General features: G+C 40.7%; 2 protein-coding genes across 5 annotated transcripts; one reads left to right on the top strand and one right to left on the bottom strand.

Annotated features, from left to right (window-relative positions):
- The first annotated feature begins 1 nt into the window (after position 1).
- LOC117754983 (rhodopsin kinase GRK1-like) lies at positions 2-6,875 on the top strand. 3 transcript variants are annotated; one of them, XM_034574362.1, is made up of 8 exons: positions 2-122; positions 1,985-2,698; positions 3,737-3,864; positions 4,887-5,044; positions 5,125-5,208; positions 5,324-5,448; positions 5,714-5,915; positions 6,075-6,875. In XM_034574362.1, exons 2-8 carry the CDS (start codon positions 2,000-2,002, stop codon positions 6,362-6,364), a joined length of 1,686 nt encoding a protein of 561 aa, XP_034430253.1. In that variant the 5' UTR covers positions 2-122; positions 1,985-1,999; the 3' UTR covers positions 6,365-6,875. The 3 variants fall into 3 exon arrangements, with proteins under 3 accessions (XP_034430253.1, XP_034430252.1, XP_034430251.1); XM_034574361.1 differs by lacking the exon at positions 2-122 and adding an exon at positions 167-704; XM_034574360.1 differs by lacking the exon at positions 2-122 and having other exon boundaries at positions 1,324-2,698.
- Positions 6,876-7,247: 372 nt separating this feature from the next.
- zgc:172067 (S-adenosylmethionine-dependent methyltransferase domain-containing protein) lies at positions 7,248-12,271 on the bottom strand. Of its 2 annotated transcripts, XM_034574373.1 has the most exons (6): positions 12,247-12,271; positions 10,736-10,770; positions 10,629-10,693; positions 10,375-10,538; positions 10,173-10,290; positions 7,248-7,706 (listed from the first exon to the last, which is right to left on the bottom strand). In XM_034574373.1, the coding sequence occupies exons 2-6, from the start codon at positions 10,747-10,749 to the stop codon at positions 7,309-7,311; spliced, it is 759 nt and encodes a 252-aa protein (XP_034430264.1). In that variant the 5' UTR covers positions 10,750-10,770; positions 12,247-12,271; the 3' UTR covers positions 7,248-7,308. The 2 variants fall into 2 exon arrangements, with proteins under 2 accessions (XP_034430264.1, XP_034430263.1); XM_034574372.1 differs by lacking the exon at positions 12,247-12,271 and having other exon boundaries at positions 10,629-10,766.
- Between the last annotated feature and the right edge of the window lie 5,126 nt (positions 12,272-17,397).

The raw sequence follows: 17,397 nt of genomic DNA, 5'->3' as shown, positions 1-17,397 counted from the left end.
AAAGCCCATGGCTGCACAGCGGCTCACAGACATGTGCAGGGGAAAGGTGGGTTTGAGGAGGCGTCTGCCCGGAAATCCTCATAAGCGTGCTCCAAACTCTAGAAGTGGGAGATTTCTCTGAGGTGAGAACAATTGTTTATATTCTCCTTTACTTGCATACTGTTGGTATTCCTTTTAAGCTAGAGTTGTTACATGATTAGTTGCATTTAACTTTAGTACAGACATGGATTTACAAGTGTAACTGCTGACAATGACACTGTCCTATTTTTAATGAAGTGTGTCCAAATGTTTTTGACATGGAGAACAGACAAGGGCCAAAATGTAGCACACCCTGTTGGCACTAGAGTCGATGTCAACAGTGCATGAGAAGTGTAATCCTGCAGCCGCAGAAGACGTCCGTGCATGTCGCTTTAAATCAATTTCACTTCTAAAACTTGCTCATTTTAAAGCGTGGGTTCAGATTCTTATCACATGATTTAACTTGGAGGAAGGCTCAAATGACTTTACACGTCAGATCTTGGGCTCAGTAGAAACCTGTGTAAAAGTCAGTGGTGGACGACTTGCTTGTGTTTCTTGTCTGAAACTCATGCAAGTCCACTGTGCAACTACTGAATATACCATGACCTGGATGAGTGGAAATCTATTGATATACATAGATATTTTTGCTTTGGAGCCGGTCATCCTGTTCCTCCTCTCTGCTCCAGGTGAGAAGCTACATCACATCCTAGAAGCTGAACACCAGGTTTAGACGAGAAAGAAGAAGGTGAAAGAAACGACGGTGTCTCTGGTTCTGCTCCATCGAGTTTCATCTTTTTCTTTAAACTCCATTGAAAGTCTGCCATGGTAGGAATGCAAGGATAAAAAAATGTGTCCGTTCTGTGACAAATTTAGCTGAAGTTAATGAGTCAAATGAAAAGGATGTTCTCTAAAGTTAGTAATTAGGAAGTAGAAATTTGGAACTAAAGTTTTGGTACATTAGGAGACATCCTCTTTATTTGTCAGACTGCTAAAGCCATAAAGCATTGAATGTTTTGAGGCACTATTTCTTTGCAGTCGGTGACAGGTAATCCTGTCAATGGACCTGCGAGAATGTCAGTTGAAGCATTTGAAAATATTTTGAACTTGTTCTTTCAATTTCCTGCTTTTCAGAACACCTATACTTTCACTTATGTCTGTTTGTTTTTTGTTAGCAGGATTACGCAAAAGAAAACTTGACAAATTGATACAAAACTTGGTGGAAGGATGTGGCGTCTGTCCGGTAACGACCCAATTGTGGTATTGATCTGGATCAGGGGGTGAATCCAGGAATTTCTTATCTGATTTCCAAGGGAATAAGTCATGTATCTTGATGAAAAAAATCCAGCACATTTAGGGGACTGATATCTATGTGTTTGGGAAATTTGATGCAGCTTGACTACATTACAGACTTTTGGCTTTGGTGGCGGTATGTGCGGCTAATTGCTATTCTAGTTTTACTATTAAATGTAATAAAATGTAGAAATATTAACACCATTTGGTATCTTAATAGAAAACCTAGTTAAATCTGTTGATTTTCTGTTGGCCTCAAACATGATTTTTTCACGTCTTTATGTTTATTATGCACCGATGACATGATTGGTTATATGAAAACTAATTGCCAGGTGGTTACTGGTGAAACCTCAGCTGCAGATACTCAGTGTTCCTCTGTTCCAGCAGGTGCTTCGCACACTTTGTCTGGGGCATTAGGGTGTTAATGGATTACTGAAAGGTGTTGACTCAGGTGGGTGTGTGTGAGACTGAGGGTGGTACAGTGCTCAAACTGTGCCTGGATCTCTTTCAGACACCACTCTCCAGTGCCCCCTTTTCTCTCCTGGCCTCTGCCACTCTTCTGTGATCAGTTTTCCTCTTTTCTCGCCCTCGCTTCGTTCTTCCGCCTCACCCCTGCACATTAGAGAGCGGCATTTATTCTCTGCCTCCAATGTCTCCTCTCTGCATCGCCTAACAGTCACATACCCTCAACATGGATATCGGAGGTCTGACCACAGTGGTCGCAAATTCTGCTTACATCAATGCCCGTGGGAGCATCGATGGCTCCAACCCTGCAGCAGCTCGGGAGAAGAAGTACCATTCCCGCCTCAAACTGCCCCACATCACCGTGTGCGAGGACCTGAGGGATACCCTGGATTTGGCCTTTGACTCGGCCTGTGTGGAACAACCCATTGGCAAACGCCTCTTTAGGGAGTTCTTGAATGCAAATCAAGAGTATCACGGTGCTTGTCGTTTGTGGAAAGACGTCGAGGGCTATGACCTGGCCGAGGATTCTGACAGGGAAAAGAAGGCCTCAAAGATTGTCCAGCGTTACATGGACCCCTCTGCCAAACACTACTGCCCCTTCCTGTCTGAGGACATCATAGCGAAGGTGAAGGAGGACCAGGGGTCTGTACGGGATGATTTGTTCGTTGCAGCGTTGGCCAGAACGCTGGACTTCCTGCGGGAGGCCCCCTACACTTTCTTCCTGGAGAGCCTGTACCTGAAGAGGTTCTTGCAATGGAAGTGGCTGGAGATGCAGCCCATGGACGCAGACTGGTTCCTGGACTTCCGCGTGCTGGGGAAAGGAGGGTTTGGGGAGGTGTCGGCCTGTCAGATGAAAGCCACGGGGAAACTTTATGCCTGTAAGAAACTCAACAAGAAGAGGCTGAAGAAGAGGAAAGGCTTTGAGGTGAGAGAACAAACGTGATTCATGATGTTGGTCTTTTGTATTAGGCCAAGATAGATTTATTCATATCAGCCTTTTTAAATCAAATTCACACACAGTATTGTTTCAAAAGACAAGGGATGCACTGTTATTCCTGTTTATCTCAATTTAACATGAAGAAGCAGTTACGGACATAGTGAAACACAAACTGCAGGTTTTGTGCGTTCAGTGTCTGACATTAATGGCTTTAAGTTAGAGTAAGTTATCAATATATCCTGTTATTGAACCATCGTTTGAACTCATAAATACAGTAAGGTAGAGACCTGTAATCAAAGTATAGCTGAGTAAAATAATGAACAAAAAAGAAACAGTGAAAGGAACTTAAGCCTAATATATAGACAAATAATTATTTCAAGCCAAATGATGCAAAGCTTTATTCAAAGCACATTAAATTCCAGGTGGAAGAACAATGTGCTGCACAAGCTACTGTGGTTGTAACCAGAAAATAATGTGGAAATTAAGATAAATATTAGACACATAAAAACTATCACAAATTTAAAGTATGAATAAATAATAAATAAAGTAATATTAGCTTGAATTTATGTAGCGCCTTTCAAGAGTAAAAAATCATGTATTTGGCTCAATCTACACACTGTGCTTCAATAGAATTGCTCTTTTAACTGCTCTTTGTTGTGCCGGTGTTTAGTGTCTGTATGTTCCAGAGAAAGTGTCCCACACTGATGGAGCTGCACTGGTGCTAATCACCTTTGTCCCTGCAGCCTCTGTCTCGTTTGGCTTGAGCCTGCAGTATTAAACACTGAGACGGGGATAGAGTGATTACTGGGAGCTTTAGTGAAAAGCTCTTCTGAATGGAACTCCTTGGCACAGTTATATCTTGCCCTTGACATGTCTGAGGTCATTCTTTGGAATGTACTTCATCAATGACACGAAAGCGCGGCGCACAGTTTGCTTCAGCTCGTTGAAAGAAAAATACTTTTCCTGTTTTTTTTTTCCTCTTGTGCATTATCTGTCAAACGTGTCTCTCCGACCTCTCTCCTGTAGGGTGCGATGGTGGAGAAGAGGATACTTGAGAAGGTTCACAGTCGCTTCATTGTGTCATTGGCGTACGCCTTCCAGACAAAGGAGGAGCTTTGTCTGGTTATGACCATCATGAATGGAGGAGACCTCAAGTAACTTCACACTCTCACATAGGCTCATTGATGAAGGAGTGACTGCACTTTACTTTTCTTTCCTCTTTGCATTATTGGCAGCCTCAGACTCCTGCGTCACAAAGTCAGCTGTGACACCAGCTATTAGAATATTTGACAAGCTGGAACATGAACCATAATTCAACTAACAGTGTCATTGCAGTGAGATGAATTAAATGTACTAATATTCACATGTGTGTATTATCAATCGCTGTATCTCAGATCATAGACTTTATGTAAAGATGGACGACATGGCTGCTCCCAAAAGTGAAGCCCAAGCTTCTCAATTGCCCCCTGGTGGCTGACTGCAGTACAGGTCATACATTCTGACTCCTCCATGTTAATGGATCAATCTAAAAGGTCAAAAGTGGGATGGTCACTTTAGACGGTTCTTATCACACTGACGTTTGTTTAAGTGTTTATGTTTCTGGTTAGTTTGGCTTTACTAATGCTATGCAATAAAAAAGGGGTTAAAATGCCATGATTGACGGCTGAGACTGACTCACAATTGGTCAAATGCGTTTATCGACATCCCTACTGAGGGTCCACCCGCTGATCAACACTGTGCAGACAGTGTTTGTATTTCGGCTTCATTTATGGATACTGGGGGGAGGAGGAGACGCGTCGTCCGTCTTTATTTACAGTCAATGAGACAGACACTTGGGTGAATGTGACATCATGTGTGGTGGAAACAGCATGTGACCTAGAGATCTCAATGACATTCAGGAGTATAGGTCAGTTGTTGTAGATACGCTGGGCTTCAGGCAAACATGTATCCTCGGCAGATGTTCATTTTCATGAGAGGAATAATCCTGAGTGCTCCCTCTTATAAAGCACCAGTCACTTAAATACACATCAAATAAACTAAGTGAGATCTGTTGATTTAAAAATCTAACAATAGGATTCTAATATGTAAAAGGAGCAAAGCCCATAGCGGCAAATGTATTCAGATGACATGTGTTTTCTATCAGAGCCAAGTCTGACCTGTTGTGTCCCTGTGCCAGATACCACATCTACCTGGTGGATGAGAACAACCCGGGCTTCGACGAGCCCAGAGCCTGTTTTTACACAGCTCAGATCATCCAGGGTATGGAGCACCTGCACCAGAAGAGAATCATCTACAGAGATCTGAAACCAGAAAACGTGCTGCTCGATAATGATGGTAATCATGTCCATCACGTGAAAAATAGCCGTCATTCGTGTGTGACTATTGGCTGATGAAGATTTCTTTACGTCGAACAGGGAACGTGCGTATCTCTGACCTGGGTCTCGCTGTGGAGCTAAAAGAAGGAAAAACACTGACCAAAGGTTACGCTGGGACACCAGGTGAGTCTCATCTGTGTCTAGTGAGTAAAACACATCATATTTAAAGGTGTAGTCTCACTGTAACCTGATCAGAACATATACTTCTTTTGTCATTGATTTACGCTGATTCTTGCAGGGTACATGTCTCCAGAGATGCTGAAAGGAGAAAAGTACGACTCCTCGGTCGACTACTACACTCTGGGGGTGACGTTGTTTGAGTTCATGGCGGCCAAGAACCCGTTCAGGAACAGGGGGGAGAAAGTGAGTCGCCCTTTATTACCTCCGCAAGAAAAACGACTGAACCGATTTTATTGACACTTAACAAAGGATGTGTCATGGCTCAGGAAAGACTCCATTAAACTTTGGAGAAGAAAATTTCTGTGTACATGTTATTTTTATCTGATCTCAATATGCAATACGATGATAAAGTGGCCAGTCGGCCCTGGTGGAAGTGTGCGCTCTCCAAATCCTCTTTTACTGTGACTGTGAGATAACCTGGAGGATGAGATGTTGGTCTCTTCTTCAGGTCGACCGTGAGGAGATGAAGGAGCGTGTGCTGACGCGGGTGGTGGACTATCCTGAGAATTTCAGTGCGCATGCGAAGTCGCTCTGTGAAGGGCTGCTGGCCAAACAGGTGGACGAGCGGATGGGTTTTAAGAACGAATGCTGTGACGAGATCAGAGCTCACCCATTTTTTCAAGACATCAACTGGAGGAAACTGAACGCAGGTATCATCCATTTCTTTTTACTTTCTTATTTTGCTCAGGGTTGAATATACATTAAATATTTTTTGCGCTAATTTCAAAGTTATTCCGACTGTAAATGCTTTTCTTTGAGCATTTGATTTTTTATTTCCATATCTCTAACCCTGACCCTTGCCTCTTCAGGTATTCTCCTTCCTCCTTTTGTCCCTGACCCTAAAGTGGTGTACGCTAAAAGTCTGGACGACGTCGGAGCGTTCTCCTCCGTGAAGGGAGTGGCCTTGGATGATCCCGATAAGACCTTTTTCGATGAGTTTTCCTCTGGCAACATCGCCATCCCGTGGCAGGAGGAGATGATCGACATGGGTATTTATGGAGAACTCAACCTCTGGGGCCCTGAAGGCAGCATCCCAAACGACCTGCGCAGGGAGTCCATACTAGAGCAGCCAAAGTCTTCGACCTGCTGCGTATCGTAGAGTCATTGAAACACCTTGAAATTGCATCAGTGCACAGACTCAAACATTCAGGGCAGACGCACGTCTCTTCTGAACTTTCTGAATCGCAGAATAAAAATGGTTTAAACCTAACCTTTTATTCGGGGCATGAACAGAAAACACAGAACGGAGGTGAATTTCCAACCTGGAGTCGACTTGATTATTGATTTCGTATTGAAAAGTGAAAGTTTTTGACATTATACCCTCAATTGTCTCTATTCTCCCTCCCTCACACATTCTCTTCACCTTCACTTCTCTTTCTCCCATCACTCTCTGGTTGTATGTGCATGTTTTACATTATTATAAAGCTTTTAGATTTAAAATGCATTTTTTTTAAATCACATTTTTGAGCCGGGATGCAGCGATATGGTACCTCTGGTGCTAAGCGGCTGTCACATGTTTCACATTTTCTCCCGTAGAGAGTATGCTTTCTATAGTAAGGGCTTCTTTATTCTTCTTTTGCTTATTCACAGCTATTTTAAATTGATTACCAAAAAGATAAAGCACCATAAATGCAAGGTTTTATACATTTGGGAAACATTTTCTGAAGTGTTTATTTCACTGACTTTTTGCTCTAATAGCCAAACGCACAACACCTTTGATGAAGGTTTATGAAGATTTATAACCACATGACAAATTTGAATAGAGGAGAAATGTTTACAATAAATCCATTTATTTTTTAAAACAAATTATTGAACAAAAGTTGAATGAAGTCTCAAATGTATGAAAAAGTACTGGTGAATAAAATAGCTTATTAAAATGAAAACTTGAGTCAGGAAGTTCATTTTGTTTCTGTGTGACAACAAACTAAAACACTATCTAGGAATGTTATTAAAACCTTTTCTTTGATGGAAATTCCTTTTTACAAACACCTAATTTCTAACTTTTTGGAAAACTCCCCCTACCCCCCGCTCCTCAGGCTCCTGTCACTCCTTCGCTGTGGCCTGGTAGATCCTCACCTCCTGCTGTGGGAGCTCGGTGAGCAGCGTCGTGTTAAAACTGCTCTCAAAGCGCTCTCTAAACATCAGGTCTGACTGGAACCGGATCTTATTGGCCCACAGCAGCGTCGTTCGACTGCCTGGTCGGCAAAAGTGACGCATGGTCTCCAGCAGCTCCTCCAGGGAGTCGTGGTGATAGACGACGTCTGCCGCGAGCACGTAGTCGTAGTGGCAGGAGAGATGGGGAAAGTCCCGCTCCAGGTGCTGACCCCAGGTGAGGGCCGCCACCTGAGGGGTGTAGCGGGAGCGGCCCTTGGTGTTTCGCAGAAGGTTAAAGGTCAGATTAGGCAAGATGTCCGGCAGGTCGGTGGCTGTCACCCAAGCCCCTGGACAAGAGAAGAGAAAAACCACACAGCTGAGGAACAGGTTGGATGATACGGAAACATTGAAAGGATGAGACCAATTGGCTACTTTTTATTTTACCCATGAGGTGGCACTTAAATCATAATGCACATGCTAACATTATATCTACATGCAGCATGTGAAGTCATTCCACACTAACTGTATGTTGAAGGACGAATCTGGTGATTTTATGTTTTATTGTCAACATATACAAAACCATCACAATTTTGAAGTGATCAGGATTTGCCTTTTTAGCCTGTTCCTCATAAAACACATTCTTGTGTCATTTAACTTTATTGTTGTCTGTTTAACGCCATCCAGCTGCTGTGAAGTCTAAAAATGTATCCACGACTGAAAATAGTCCCCAACCTATGCTGTTTTCCTCCAGTGCCTTGCTGTTATAGTAAACCACTGAGCCTTTTTGTCTTGAGAAATAATATAAGACATTATTTAACTCTTTATTTTGTATGTCCTCAGTGGGAACCAGTGGAACTGGGGCAGAGAACAGATGGACTCAAGTTTAGTTTTTATATTTTCATGGCATTAATTGAAATTTTACTTCTGCCAAGGACTTTATATTCTCGTCTGCATTTGTTAGTTTGCATGATTACGCAGAAACTGCTGAAACCAATTTGCATGAAGGGTAGAGAATAACCCCAGGAAGAGCCCATTCGATTTTTGGTGCAGCTCTATCCCACAGGTTCATGTTTCTTGATGAAAACATCAGGCATGTTAAGGGGACTGATATTTGAGTGCGTTCAATTTGTTTCAGATCCCCCCCAAAAATTTGGATCTGGTAGATTTAGTGTGGTTTCATCAGGGGACTGTTGAGCCATGGTGGATGTATGAATTCTACTGACTTGTAATTAAATACAAAAACACTTATCATGCTCTGAGGCAGCTCTGAGGCCAGTTTAAGGATTTGTAAAGCTTATTTATAGACTATTTTGTAAATCTGTGGTTTTATAAGTGTTGAATCTTAAAGGCCGTATGGAAAAGAAGTAGAACGAGGGAGGCTGAAAGTTTGCTGGCTGCATTTAAATGGCAAATTTAATTAGAAATTATGGGAACTGTTGGATTTGTCTATAAATTTCAAGGTCTTGACCTTATTATGTTATGATTTGGCTCTTAAAATTGAACTGAATTGAATACCTTTTAGTTTAGTTAATCTTTTAGCCATGGATTTTTGTGACGCACTTTGTAACCTTTTTCGAATAAGTGCTTTTCAAATAAAGTTATTATATTATCATTATAAAACTTAAATTCCACTTTGAGTGTATCACAATATTGCATGACCTCACTGACCTTTGTATCTCTGACAGGAGCAGCTGCATATTTAGTGACAGAGAAGACGTACAGGTCGGTCTTTAAAGTCTAATTCTGTTTGGAAAGTCACAGATGCTCACATTGAAGTGCTTGTGAATTATTGTTCATAAATTCATGGATTTCCTTTGAAAGACAAACGAGGAGAAAACAGATCTGAAGAAATGCATAAATTGCTTTTGACTGAAAAGATGTTTTATTTGATGGGGATGAATTAACTTGTGTTTCCACTGCATGCATAATAGAAGCGCCGAAAGGATGAGAGCATTATTCCAATGATCACTTTGTTCATCCAGACTTCTTTTAAAATCTCTTTACAGTCACTGGCTTGTTTGCAGTGTGAGAGATGTGGTGTGGGTGAATGGTCATGGTCGTCAGACAAAGAATCTCAATGTTTTTAAATGATTCCGTCATGTTCCCTCCACTTTCTCCACCAGACCAAATGTTGCTTTTGCACAAAAGATGAATAGATGTCTGTAAAGTATTCGGGGCATATTCATGCACCAGAGGGAATTAACCTGATAAGGCTTTTCATTCACTATTATCGTTGGATAACAGCTCTTTTGACAAATTCAGCCTCATTACATACAAATTCCAACGATAATAGTGAATTTGTGTCAGATTTATTTGTATTTTTTATTTAGGACACATGGTTGTGTTTGGGATTCTCGAGGAAAAGTCAGAATTTCGAGTGCTCCAAAAATCCCAAACACAACCATATGTCCAAAGATGGACGACCCTTCTCCACTTCTTCTCATTGTATGAAAGTGAAGCCAAAATGATACGGGGGCCGCCATCTTACACAGGCGGTGCCATTTGGAGCCAGTCTGCAGCGTAGTGAGCAGGAAGTGGAGTCGTGGTATCGAGGTCCCGCCGATACACATGCTGGACCAATCACGAGTCAGTCTCAGCTGTCCTTCATGACAGTTCACTCTGTTTTTATGGCATCAAATTATTAAGTGAAACCAAACGCTGTGATTGTGAATTTGTGTTTTGAATAATTTGATTAATTTATTGCAGCCAGCAACCATGGGGGAGCAGTCATGACGTCCATCTTTATATAAAGGCTATGTCTCTATATACAGTACTACATAATGTGTGACTGAGCTGCATTATCTCAGTCTTACCCAGCAGACTTGCCAGTATGGAGAGTAAACCAGTCCCGGCTCCGATCTCCAGCACAGCTTTGTCCATCAGGTTCACTTGACTCCGGTTATTCTCCAGGAACTGGCACAAAGCGACAGCCTGCAGAGCAAAGTCTCATCATTACACCAGTTACGACCATGTAAGTGAATGAGTACTAACACACCATCGTTGTGGAGCGTATACCCCGGGCCAGATCAGAGCTCCATAAGTATCTATTGATTCGTGGATGCTGATGTCATGACCAGCAAAATGAAAGGACTCCTTCCCCAGAGCGTAGTAAACTCTCGGCTCCCAGATGTTCCTCCGGTCCAAAGCCTCCCCGGCCATCACTTTTTGGTCTGTGAGTTCTGTGAAGCAGGAAGAGGTAAAGTGACGGTTATGCAAAGCCACACCTGAAAAACTAAAGACAAATGACACAACGTTGATTCCTACTTTACCTTCATCTGTCGTTTCCTGCTTGGTTTGTAGTTTCCCGTCCTGGATCTCGTCATTTTCCTCCGTCTGGTTTCCAGGCGTCTTCTGTCGCACAGGTTTGGAGACTTTGGACAATTTCTCCATGACCAATAAATACAATAAAAACTGAAAAAGAAATATTTTAATCAACTCTTTGCAGTAATTGGATGACACTTGCTCCTCAGAAATGCCTCACATTAGCCTGTAGTCCCAGTTCATACAGGATATTTTTAGCCAAACCAGTCACACAGTGATATCGCAAAATCTATGAGTGCCATGATTTTCTGTGGATTCATGATCCCCGTAGAATGAATATTAATGACTTTGGTACTTGATCTGACTTTTCTTTTAAGGACTGCCAGCAACTCCAAATATTCACTAAATTATCTCAAAATCTACAACATTCTAGATATCCACTATATATCATTTAGCCTTGTGAAATGTTATTGCATTTAACAATGCTAATACACAAAATTCTCACCTCCCCATTTAACACATTCACCTCTCAGAAAAATGTCAGTGACAAATGAACCAGATAAGAGGGGAGGAGGAAAACATCTTTAAACTTTAAAACAACAACACCCAAAGCAACTAGACTTCTTCTCTCTGTCTGTAGCTAGTATTGTTCTCTCATTTTAGATTTATTTCTGGGTAACATTAAGTAACTTCCAGGCTGCTGTGTTTTAAAAGAGGAATTATGAAAGTAATTCACAAGTCAAATATTATTCCATAGTTCAAATAAAAAAGACTTCAATCTAGGACAATTTTCTTTTTCTATTTCTGTTTCATTGCTGCTAATGACTTCTCCACTTAGTTTTTTGTTTGGTGTTATCTAGCAAAATGGTGAGCATAGTAAACCCTATGAGTAAAACATGCCTTCCTGACATCAGCATGTTAGCATTGTTAGAGTGAGAATGTCGACAAAAGAATTTGGCTCAAATCACCCTGAGCATCATGTGAGAGAGATTTCCAGCTTGGCTGCAAATTGTGTTATTGGCAATATGTTCAGACTTTATGCTTCATTCTCTGAGATTATAAATTTATTTTAAAATGTACTTTTTTAAAAACTAATGAATATAGGCATAAAAAATAAAAATGTATAATGAAACATCTGCCCATACAGAAAATTAGTCAAACACTAACTGGAGGATGTGTTAAAATAATCATTTAGTTCTTTTCTGCAATTTGACTTCACCCCTTTTTTTCCAGCATTTGAATTGTTGTAAAAATTTGCTCCTTTGCTGCCAGTGTTTATTTCTGTGTGTTTATTATTAGTGAGCTCTGTACATGATTTGTGTGTTTGTGATCCGTTCAGTAAAAGTTGGACTTGGATCAGAGTCGAACTGAATGACCCTGGACTCTGTTCTGGAGCCCAGAAACACAGCTGGTTAAACCCTGAGGTCAACACTCTGCATACAGAGAAAAACAGGACACACCTCAGGTGCACATCACAGTCTGCTGCACTTACACTCAAAAATGTGGGGAAAAAAAATCTATTGTAAAATCATTCGTTTGGAAATCAGTCAGAATGATTCTTTTCCTGTTATTCTTCTCATTTGATGAAAAAGTCAAAGCCAAACAAAAAAAAGGTGTGGAACCTACCTGTCTGAACCAGTGGCCTCTTAGTCCCTCGTCTCGTTGTGCGCTCAAGTCTCTGTTGTGTTCTTGTGTTTATAGAAGCAGCATCATGGATGACACACCCCTAAGCCTGGCGCTGGTCTGTGGGGTCACTGGCAGCCAGATTTTAAGAGACAGAAGCAAACAAACAGATTTATAAATGTCTGGCAGTGAGGGAAACACAACACAGACCCCTCCCAGCACTTAACATCCACCCTTACTGTCAGCTTGTATGTTAAAGTCTATACAATACTTTAGCTGTAAAATCAAATCCATTGTTGCGTTTACTCTGAGGAAAAATTCAACAACATCTGTGAGGAGCTTCTTATTATTCCCTGCTTTTGTTCATTATAGACCAGACATCTGGCGGCACAGGCAGGAGCTCCAGGTAGGGACACGCAAACATTTGACAACAGAATGTATTCACACTGTGCACAGCGCTCATATATTTACATATTTATGTTTATCCCAGGAGCGTGCAGAGCTGTATGAGGTCTGTCAGGGACGTGTGGAATGGAAGTGTTGCCACCTGGCATGCTCCGAGGAAAAGAATGTTGTGTTTTGTTTTTACATCTTATAAACTATTTCTAACGCTGTCAGCAGCAGGATGAGGAAACTGTTCTCCACTGGCAGGTATTATTAAAGCTAAACCCTGAGTCCTTGGTGAAAGATTTGATTCACAGCTAAATTTTGAAGTCTATGTCAATAACTGTATTCAATTTTGAAATGAAGCTGGAATCAAATCCGACTGTAAAGGATATTTACATATAGAGCCCATATCTCTAAAATATTTTCCTATCTTCATTGGCTGCCTGTTAAATTTAAGATTGTTTTTAGGTTCTGTAAATAAAGTTTAAAGCTCAGCACGGTCTGGCCCCCGGTTATATAATAGAACTTTTCACTCCTTGTTCTCTGCTGTGATATAAGATCTTCCAACCAACACTTGGTAGTATAAGTCAAGTCTGGTAACTAAATAGAAAAAACGTTTGAATGCCTGATTTTGAACTGGTTTTACTGGATGTTGTTTGTTTTAAAATTTGTTCTTTTACGTTATCATTTATTTCTCTTGTTTTGCTCTCTTGTGTTTTATCCCCATGTATTTTGCTCTTTGTAACTTTGTTTGGATGAGTGCTGATTTTCATTCTTATTCTTATATCCTTCCTCTCTTCATTCTCCCGACATGTGTTATCTCTTATTGGTCTTCCCCTCACCTGGTACCTGCCGTGTTTGTTTGTCAATCACTCGCGGAAAAAAACCTTCAGATAGTTTAGAAATTACAACAAATATAACACAGAGATGAGTTACAGTGGTTTAAAATACAATGAGTTACTGAGGATTATAAATAAATTCACTTTGTATTTTATGATAATAAGCAGTCGGCAGACTGGATGAATCGAGGATTGTCTCATCTTCTTGTTTTCATCCCTCCCAATGTTTAATTAATGACCCCCCCCCGATCACTTTCACACATTCCTGCAGTGTGACAAGAGACGAAGCAACATATGCCAACTCAATGCATCAGTAAAAAGGAAACAGACTGATTATCCAGCAGGGACGCAGATAATTACAATGCAGTCACTAATTAGGCTGTTTTCACTTGACCAAATGACCTTACGTGCAGAAAGTCAGTCTGTTCACTATACATCAAGATGAAAGCAACTCTGTAAACACTGATAAACTCACAAATAACTTCAGGGGTTCATTCTTAAAGACTGATGTGGCACTGGATTGGCTAACCTCTTATATGTCAATTACGTCCTGTTCTGTTGTGCTGGAAGATGCCTCGTCCTCCCGTGCACTTGTCTTTTTTGGGGTCCCCCAAGGGTCTGTTTTGGGTCCCCTCTTATTTAACATTCTTTACATGCTACTCCTGGGGCAAAGCATGCAAAATCATAACACAGATTTTCATTGCAATGCAGATGAGGACTTTGTAACTTTGTTTTGAAAGGTGCATAAAAATAAAAACAGATTTTTAGTGCAAGTTGTTCCATGAGAACTTCTAAAATTCATCTCAGCTCAACGTTGCTATGTTTTTTATCCTTTCTCTCTCTGTCAATCATTGTTTTCAAAATCCATGATGAGACTTTGGAATTTGCTTTAAAAAGTCCAGTCCAGGTTTGAGTTATCCAAATACATTATTATTATCATAGACAATATCTTTAAATCAACCAATCAACCGGCATTAACACACTATGTCAAGCTTGGACTTTATATTAAATACAATGGCTTTAATAGTCAGGAAAGTTTTATGACTTTATAAAATTATATTTGGATATCACATTAAGAAAGAAATTTCAAACAATTATTTTGGCTCAGTCGTGTTCAACCCCGTGAAGCACACAGATGAATGAAATACACAGATTACCGCTGGTATGTATCTGTTCTATAAAAGGCTGTGGTGTAAACATTGTCCAGAGTCTGTTTTAGAACCAGTGGCAGAGTGCAGCTTGTAATGTGCAGTTTAGGACTGAACATGGATACAGGGGGTATTCATCGTACCAAGAGCTCGTAAGCCTGGCTGCTCACTGGGCTTTAGATGGGAGGATTCTCCGCCATGCACACACACACATGGATGCCGGCAAACAACTGGTTGTCCTGTGTGAAATGAGAAAATGAGTTGAACTGACAGATGGGAGCAGCAACACTGAGTCACTCTCATCTAAATGGCAACAATAATAATCAGTCAAGGTATTAGGGGATTTTCGGAGCATCAGGATCTCAAGACCAGGGGCCCATTCATATTCATCCATATTCCATTCATCAATCATTCTTGATGAATGTCATTTTGGACTGACTGACGAATAACGGTTGAAAAATGGTTTTGGTATTATTTTTCATACAGTTTTATTGTAAATACCCAACTGGTGATAATGATTAACCAGAGCTGATTAAGTGTAGAGTCTAAAAATATGACTTACTAATGTACCCAGTAATGCTGTTGGATACCTGCGTCTCCCCACTAATAAATTGGAAAATCAAATTCCACCATGATCTTTTAAATCCGGCAAAAGTCACTTTTCCCAGTAGAGGAACAATGGTGAATCTGCAGGGCTCACAGTGTATCTCTCAGAAACGAATCCAACTGATTAATTTGAATCTTCTTTTTTTAATTAATGACTTTGTTTGTGCTGGCGATGCATGCGCGTAAATAAGTAATGAAAAATGAATAAGGAAAAGCAGAGGGATGAAGAGCTGTCAGTCCTCACCTTAGAGTTGGTAATCCTCACCTCCATGTCCAAAGGTCAGGGAAAGCTTGCGCGGGCCAGTGGAAAGTGAGTCACGGTCACACAGCAGCAACATGTGAGGCCCCGGCAGGCTTTACAGTAGCTGCATGTGCGACCTACTGTGTATATACATGAGTTACTGGGTGCTAAGCTGCTGTGATTCATAAGGGTGAGTTAGGATTTGTAATCAATGAGTTTAGGTGGCATGTTAGGTAGAAAACACACAGCACATATATAGACCCGTAATTTTTGCTTTTGCCACCATGACAGATTTTTGGTATCAGAAAAGAGCGACTGCTTCCTGATGCTGTGAAACAGCTGGACTCTGAGCCGAGGGAGGTGAGGATGAGGTCTATGTGTCACTATAGATAAGTTTGTATCACTGCTTCCTGACAAACACTCCTCATCCCATTTATATCAACAGGGCCCCACGCTGAGAATTTACACACATCACAAATACATGTGTGTTATTATGTGGGGATTAAAGAAATCGTCATATTCAAGTATTTGCTAATGTCTGAACTCTAACTGTGCTTTTCTTGACATAATAACATTGTACCTGATGTATTAACAATACACACTTGATGTGCGATTTTGAGACACATTCAAGTTGTATTGAAGTGTGTTTAAATACACAAAATCAGTTTCACAGATAATCATCATGTCATGAATGTATTTCTTGAATACTCATTCAAAGATTATTCTATACATCTTACATCTTTACCATTATCTCCAATGTCTTTACACAAACACACACACAATAATATATACAAATACAAACCTTACCTGGTAATAAGGACAAATAAGAAGTGAAATAAATTACTAATAAATTAAATTCAGATTTCAGCTTGGGCCAGTGCCCCCCTGGACCCGTCCCTGGATCAGCCCCTGTGTTGTTGTCTGGTCACAAATGTATTTTTGTTCCTTGCAGCTTTTACACTGTCTAACATTGACATACAAATAAGTCAGATGTATTATTGTATGTATTATTATTATTGTTATTATTATTATTAAAACTATTATATGAGCTGACATCTGCTGAAAAGCTGCTCCACTGTCTTATTGGGCTCCCCCGACAGCCAATCAGCAAAGGTCCACTGGGATCCGTCCAACAGATAAAGCCACTGCTCTGACAGATAACAGGAGATAAATGAGACAGAGGAGTCTTTTACTTCATCCATCCTCCAGGAGGCCACCAGGGTATTGTGGGCAGATTACCATCATCAGGGCCGTAGAGAAGTTTCATTATTTAGAATTATACTCGTGGATCTTTGAGATAGTGGTGGTGAAGGTGTGAAGGCCTCAGCATCTGCAGCTCTCTCACACTGTTTGAGGAACTGGAAGCACTTGCCCTCAAGCACCACAACAGAACAGCGCAGCCCTGTGGTCAAAAAGGGCCACACAGCACATGAAAGGATAAGCTCACATTGTCCACTGTTAGATTCTGTTTTGTGTTTTTCTTTGTGTCGTCTGGTTTTTCCTACTACTTCACTTTCAGTTTTTTGATCTGCTTCATTTAATGTTCTTTAATCCCTGCCCATTATCTTAATAGGACATTATTTTATCTATATAGATTGCTGTCATTGTAATGTGCCCATTACCTGTCCTTTAAAAATCCAATCAAACATTAAAATAAAATAAAGTTTTCTCTTGCTATCTTCTTAAGTTCACCAGAGGCTATTAAGAGTTGAAAAAATCAAGCAGGTATTTTCCAATGTTAGAAAACCTTTAGCTACAAATCCTCCACTGCTGCTCAGCAACAAAACACGGTCATAGATGATTATTATTAAAGATGCACACCCCTCTTCTCTCTTTTTTACATTCAATCATGAATCAACAATAAACCTGTTAAATATTAAGAATTCAGCCTTTGCTGTTATCCACATAAACACACATGTCCGATCCGTCACGT

The sequence above is a fragment of the Hippoglossus hippoglossus genome, chromosome 21 (assembly GCF_009819705.1).
Source record: "Hippoglossus hippoglossus isolate fHipHip1 chromosome 21, fHipHip1.pri, whole genome shotgun sequence".
In the NCBI taxonomy this organism is placed as follows: Eukaryota; Metazoa; Chordata; class Actinopteri; order Pleuronectiformes; family Pleuronectidae; genus Hippoglossus; species Hippoglossus hippoglossus.
The sequence above is the reverse complement of the archived record's forward strand: the minus strand, read 5'-3'. Positions and strand labels throughout refer to the sequence as shown.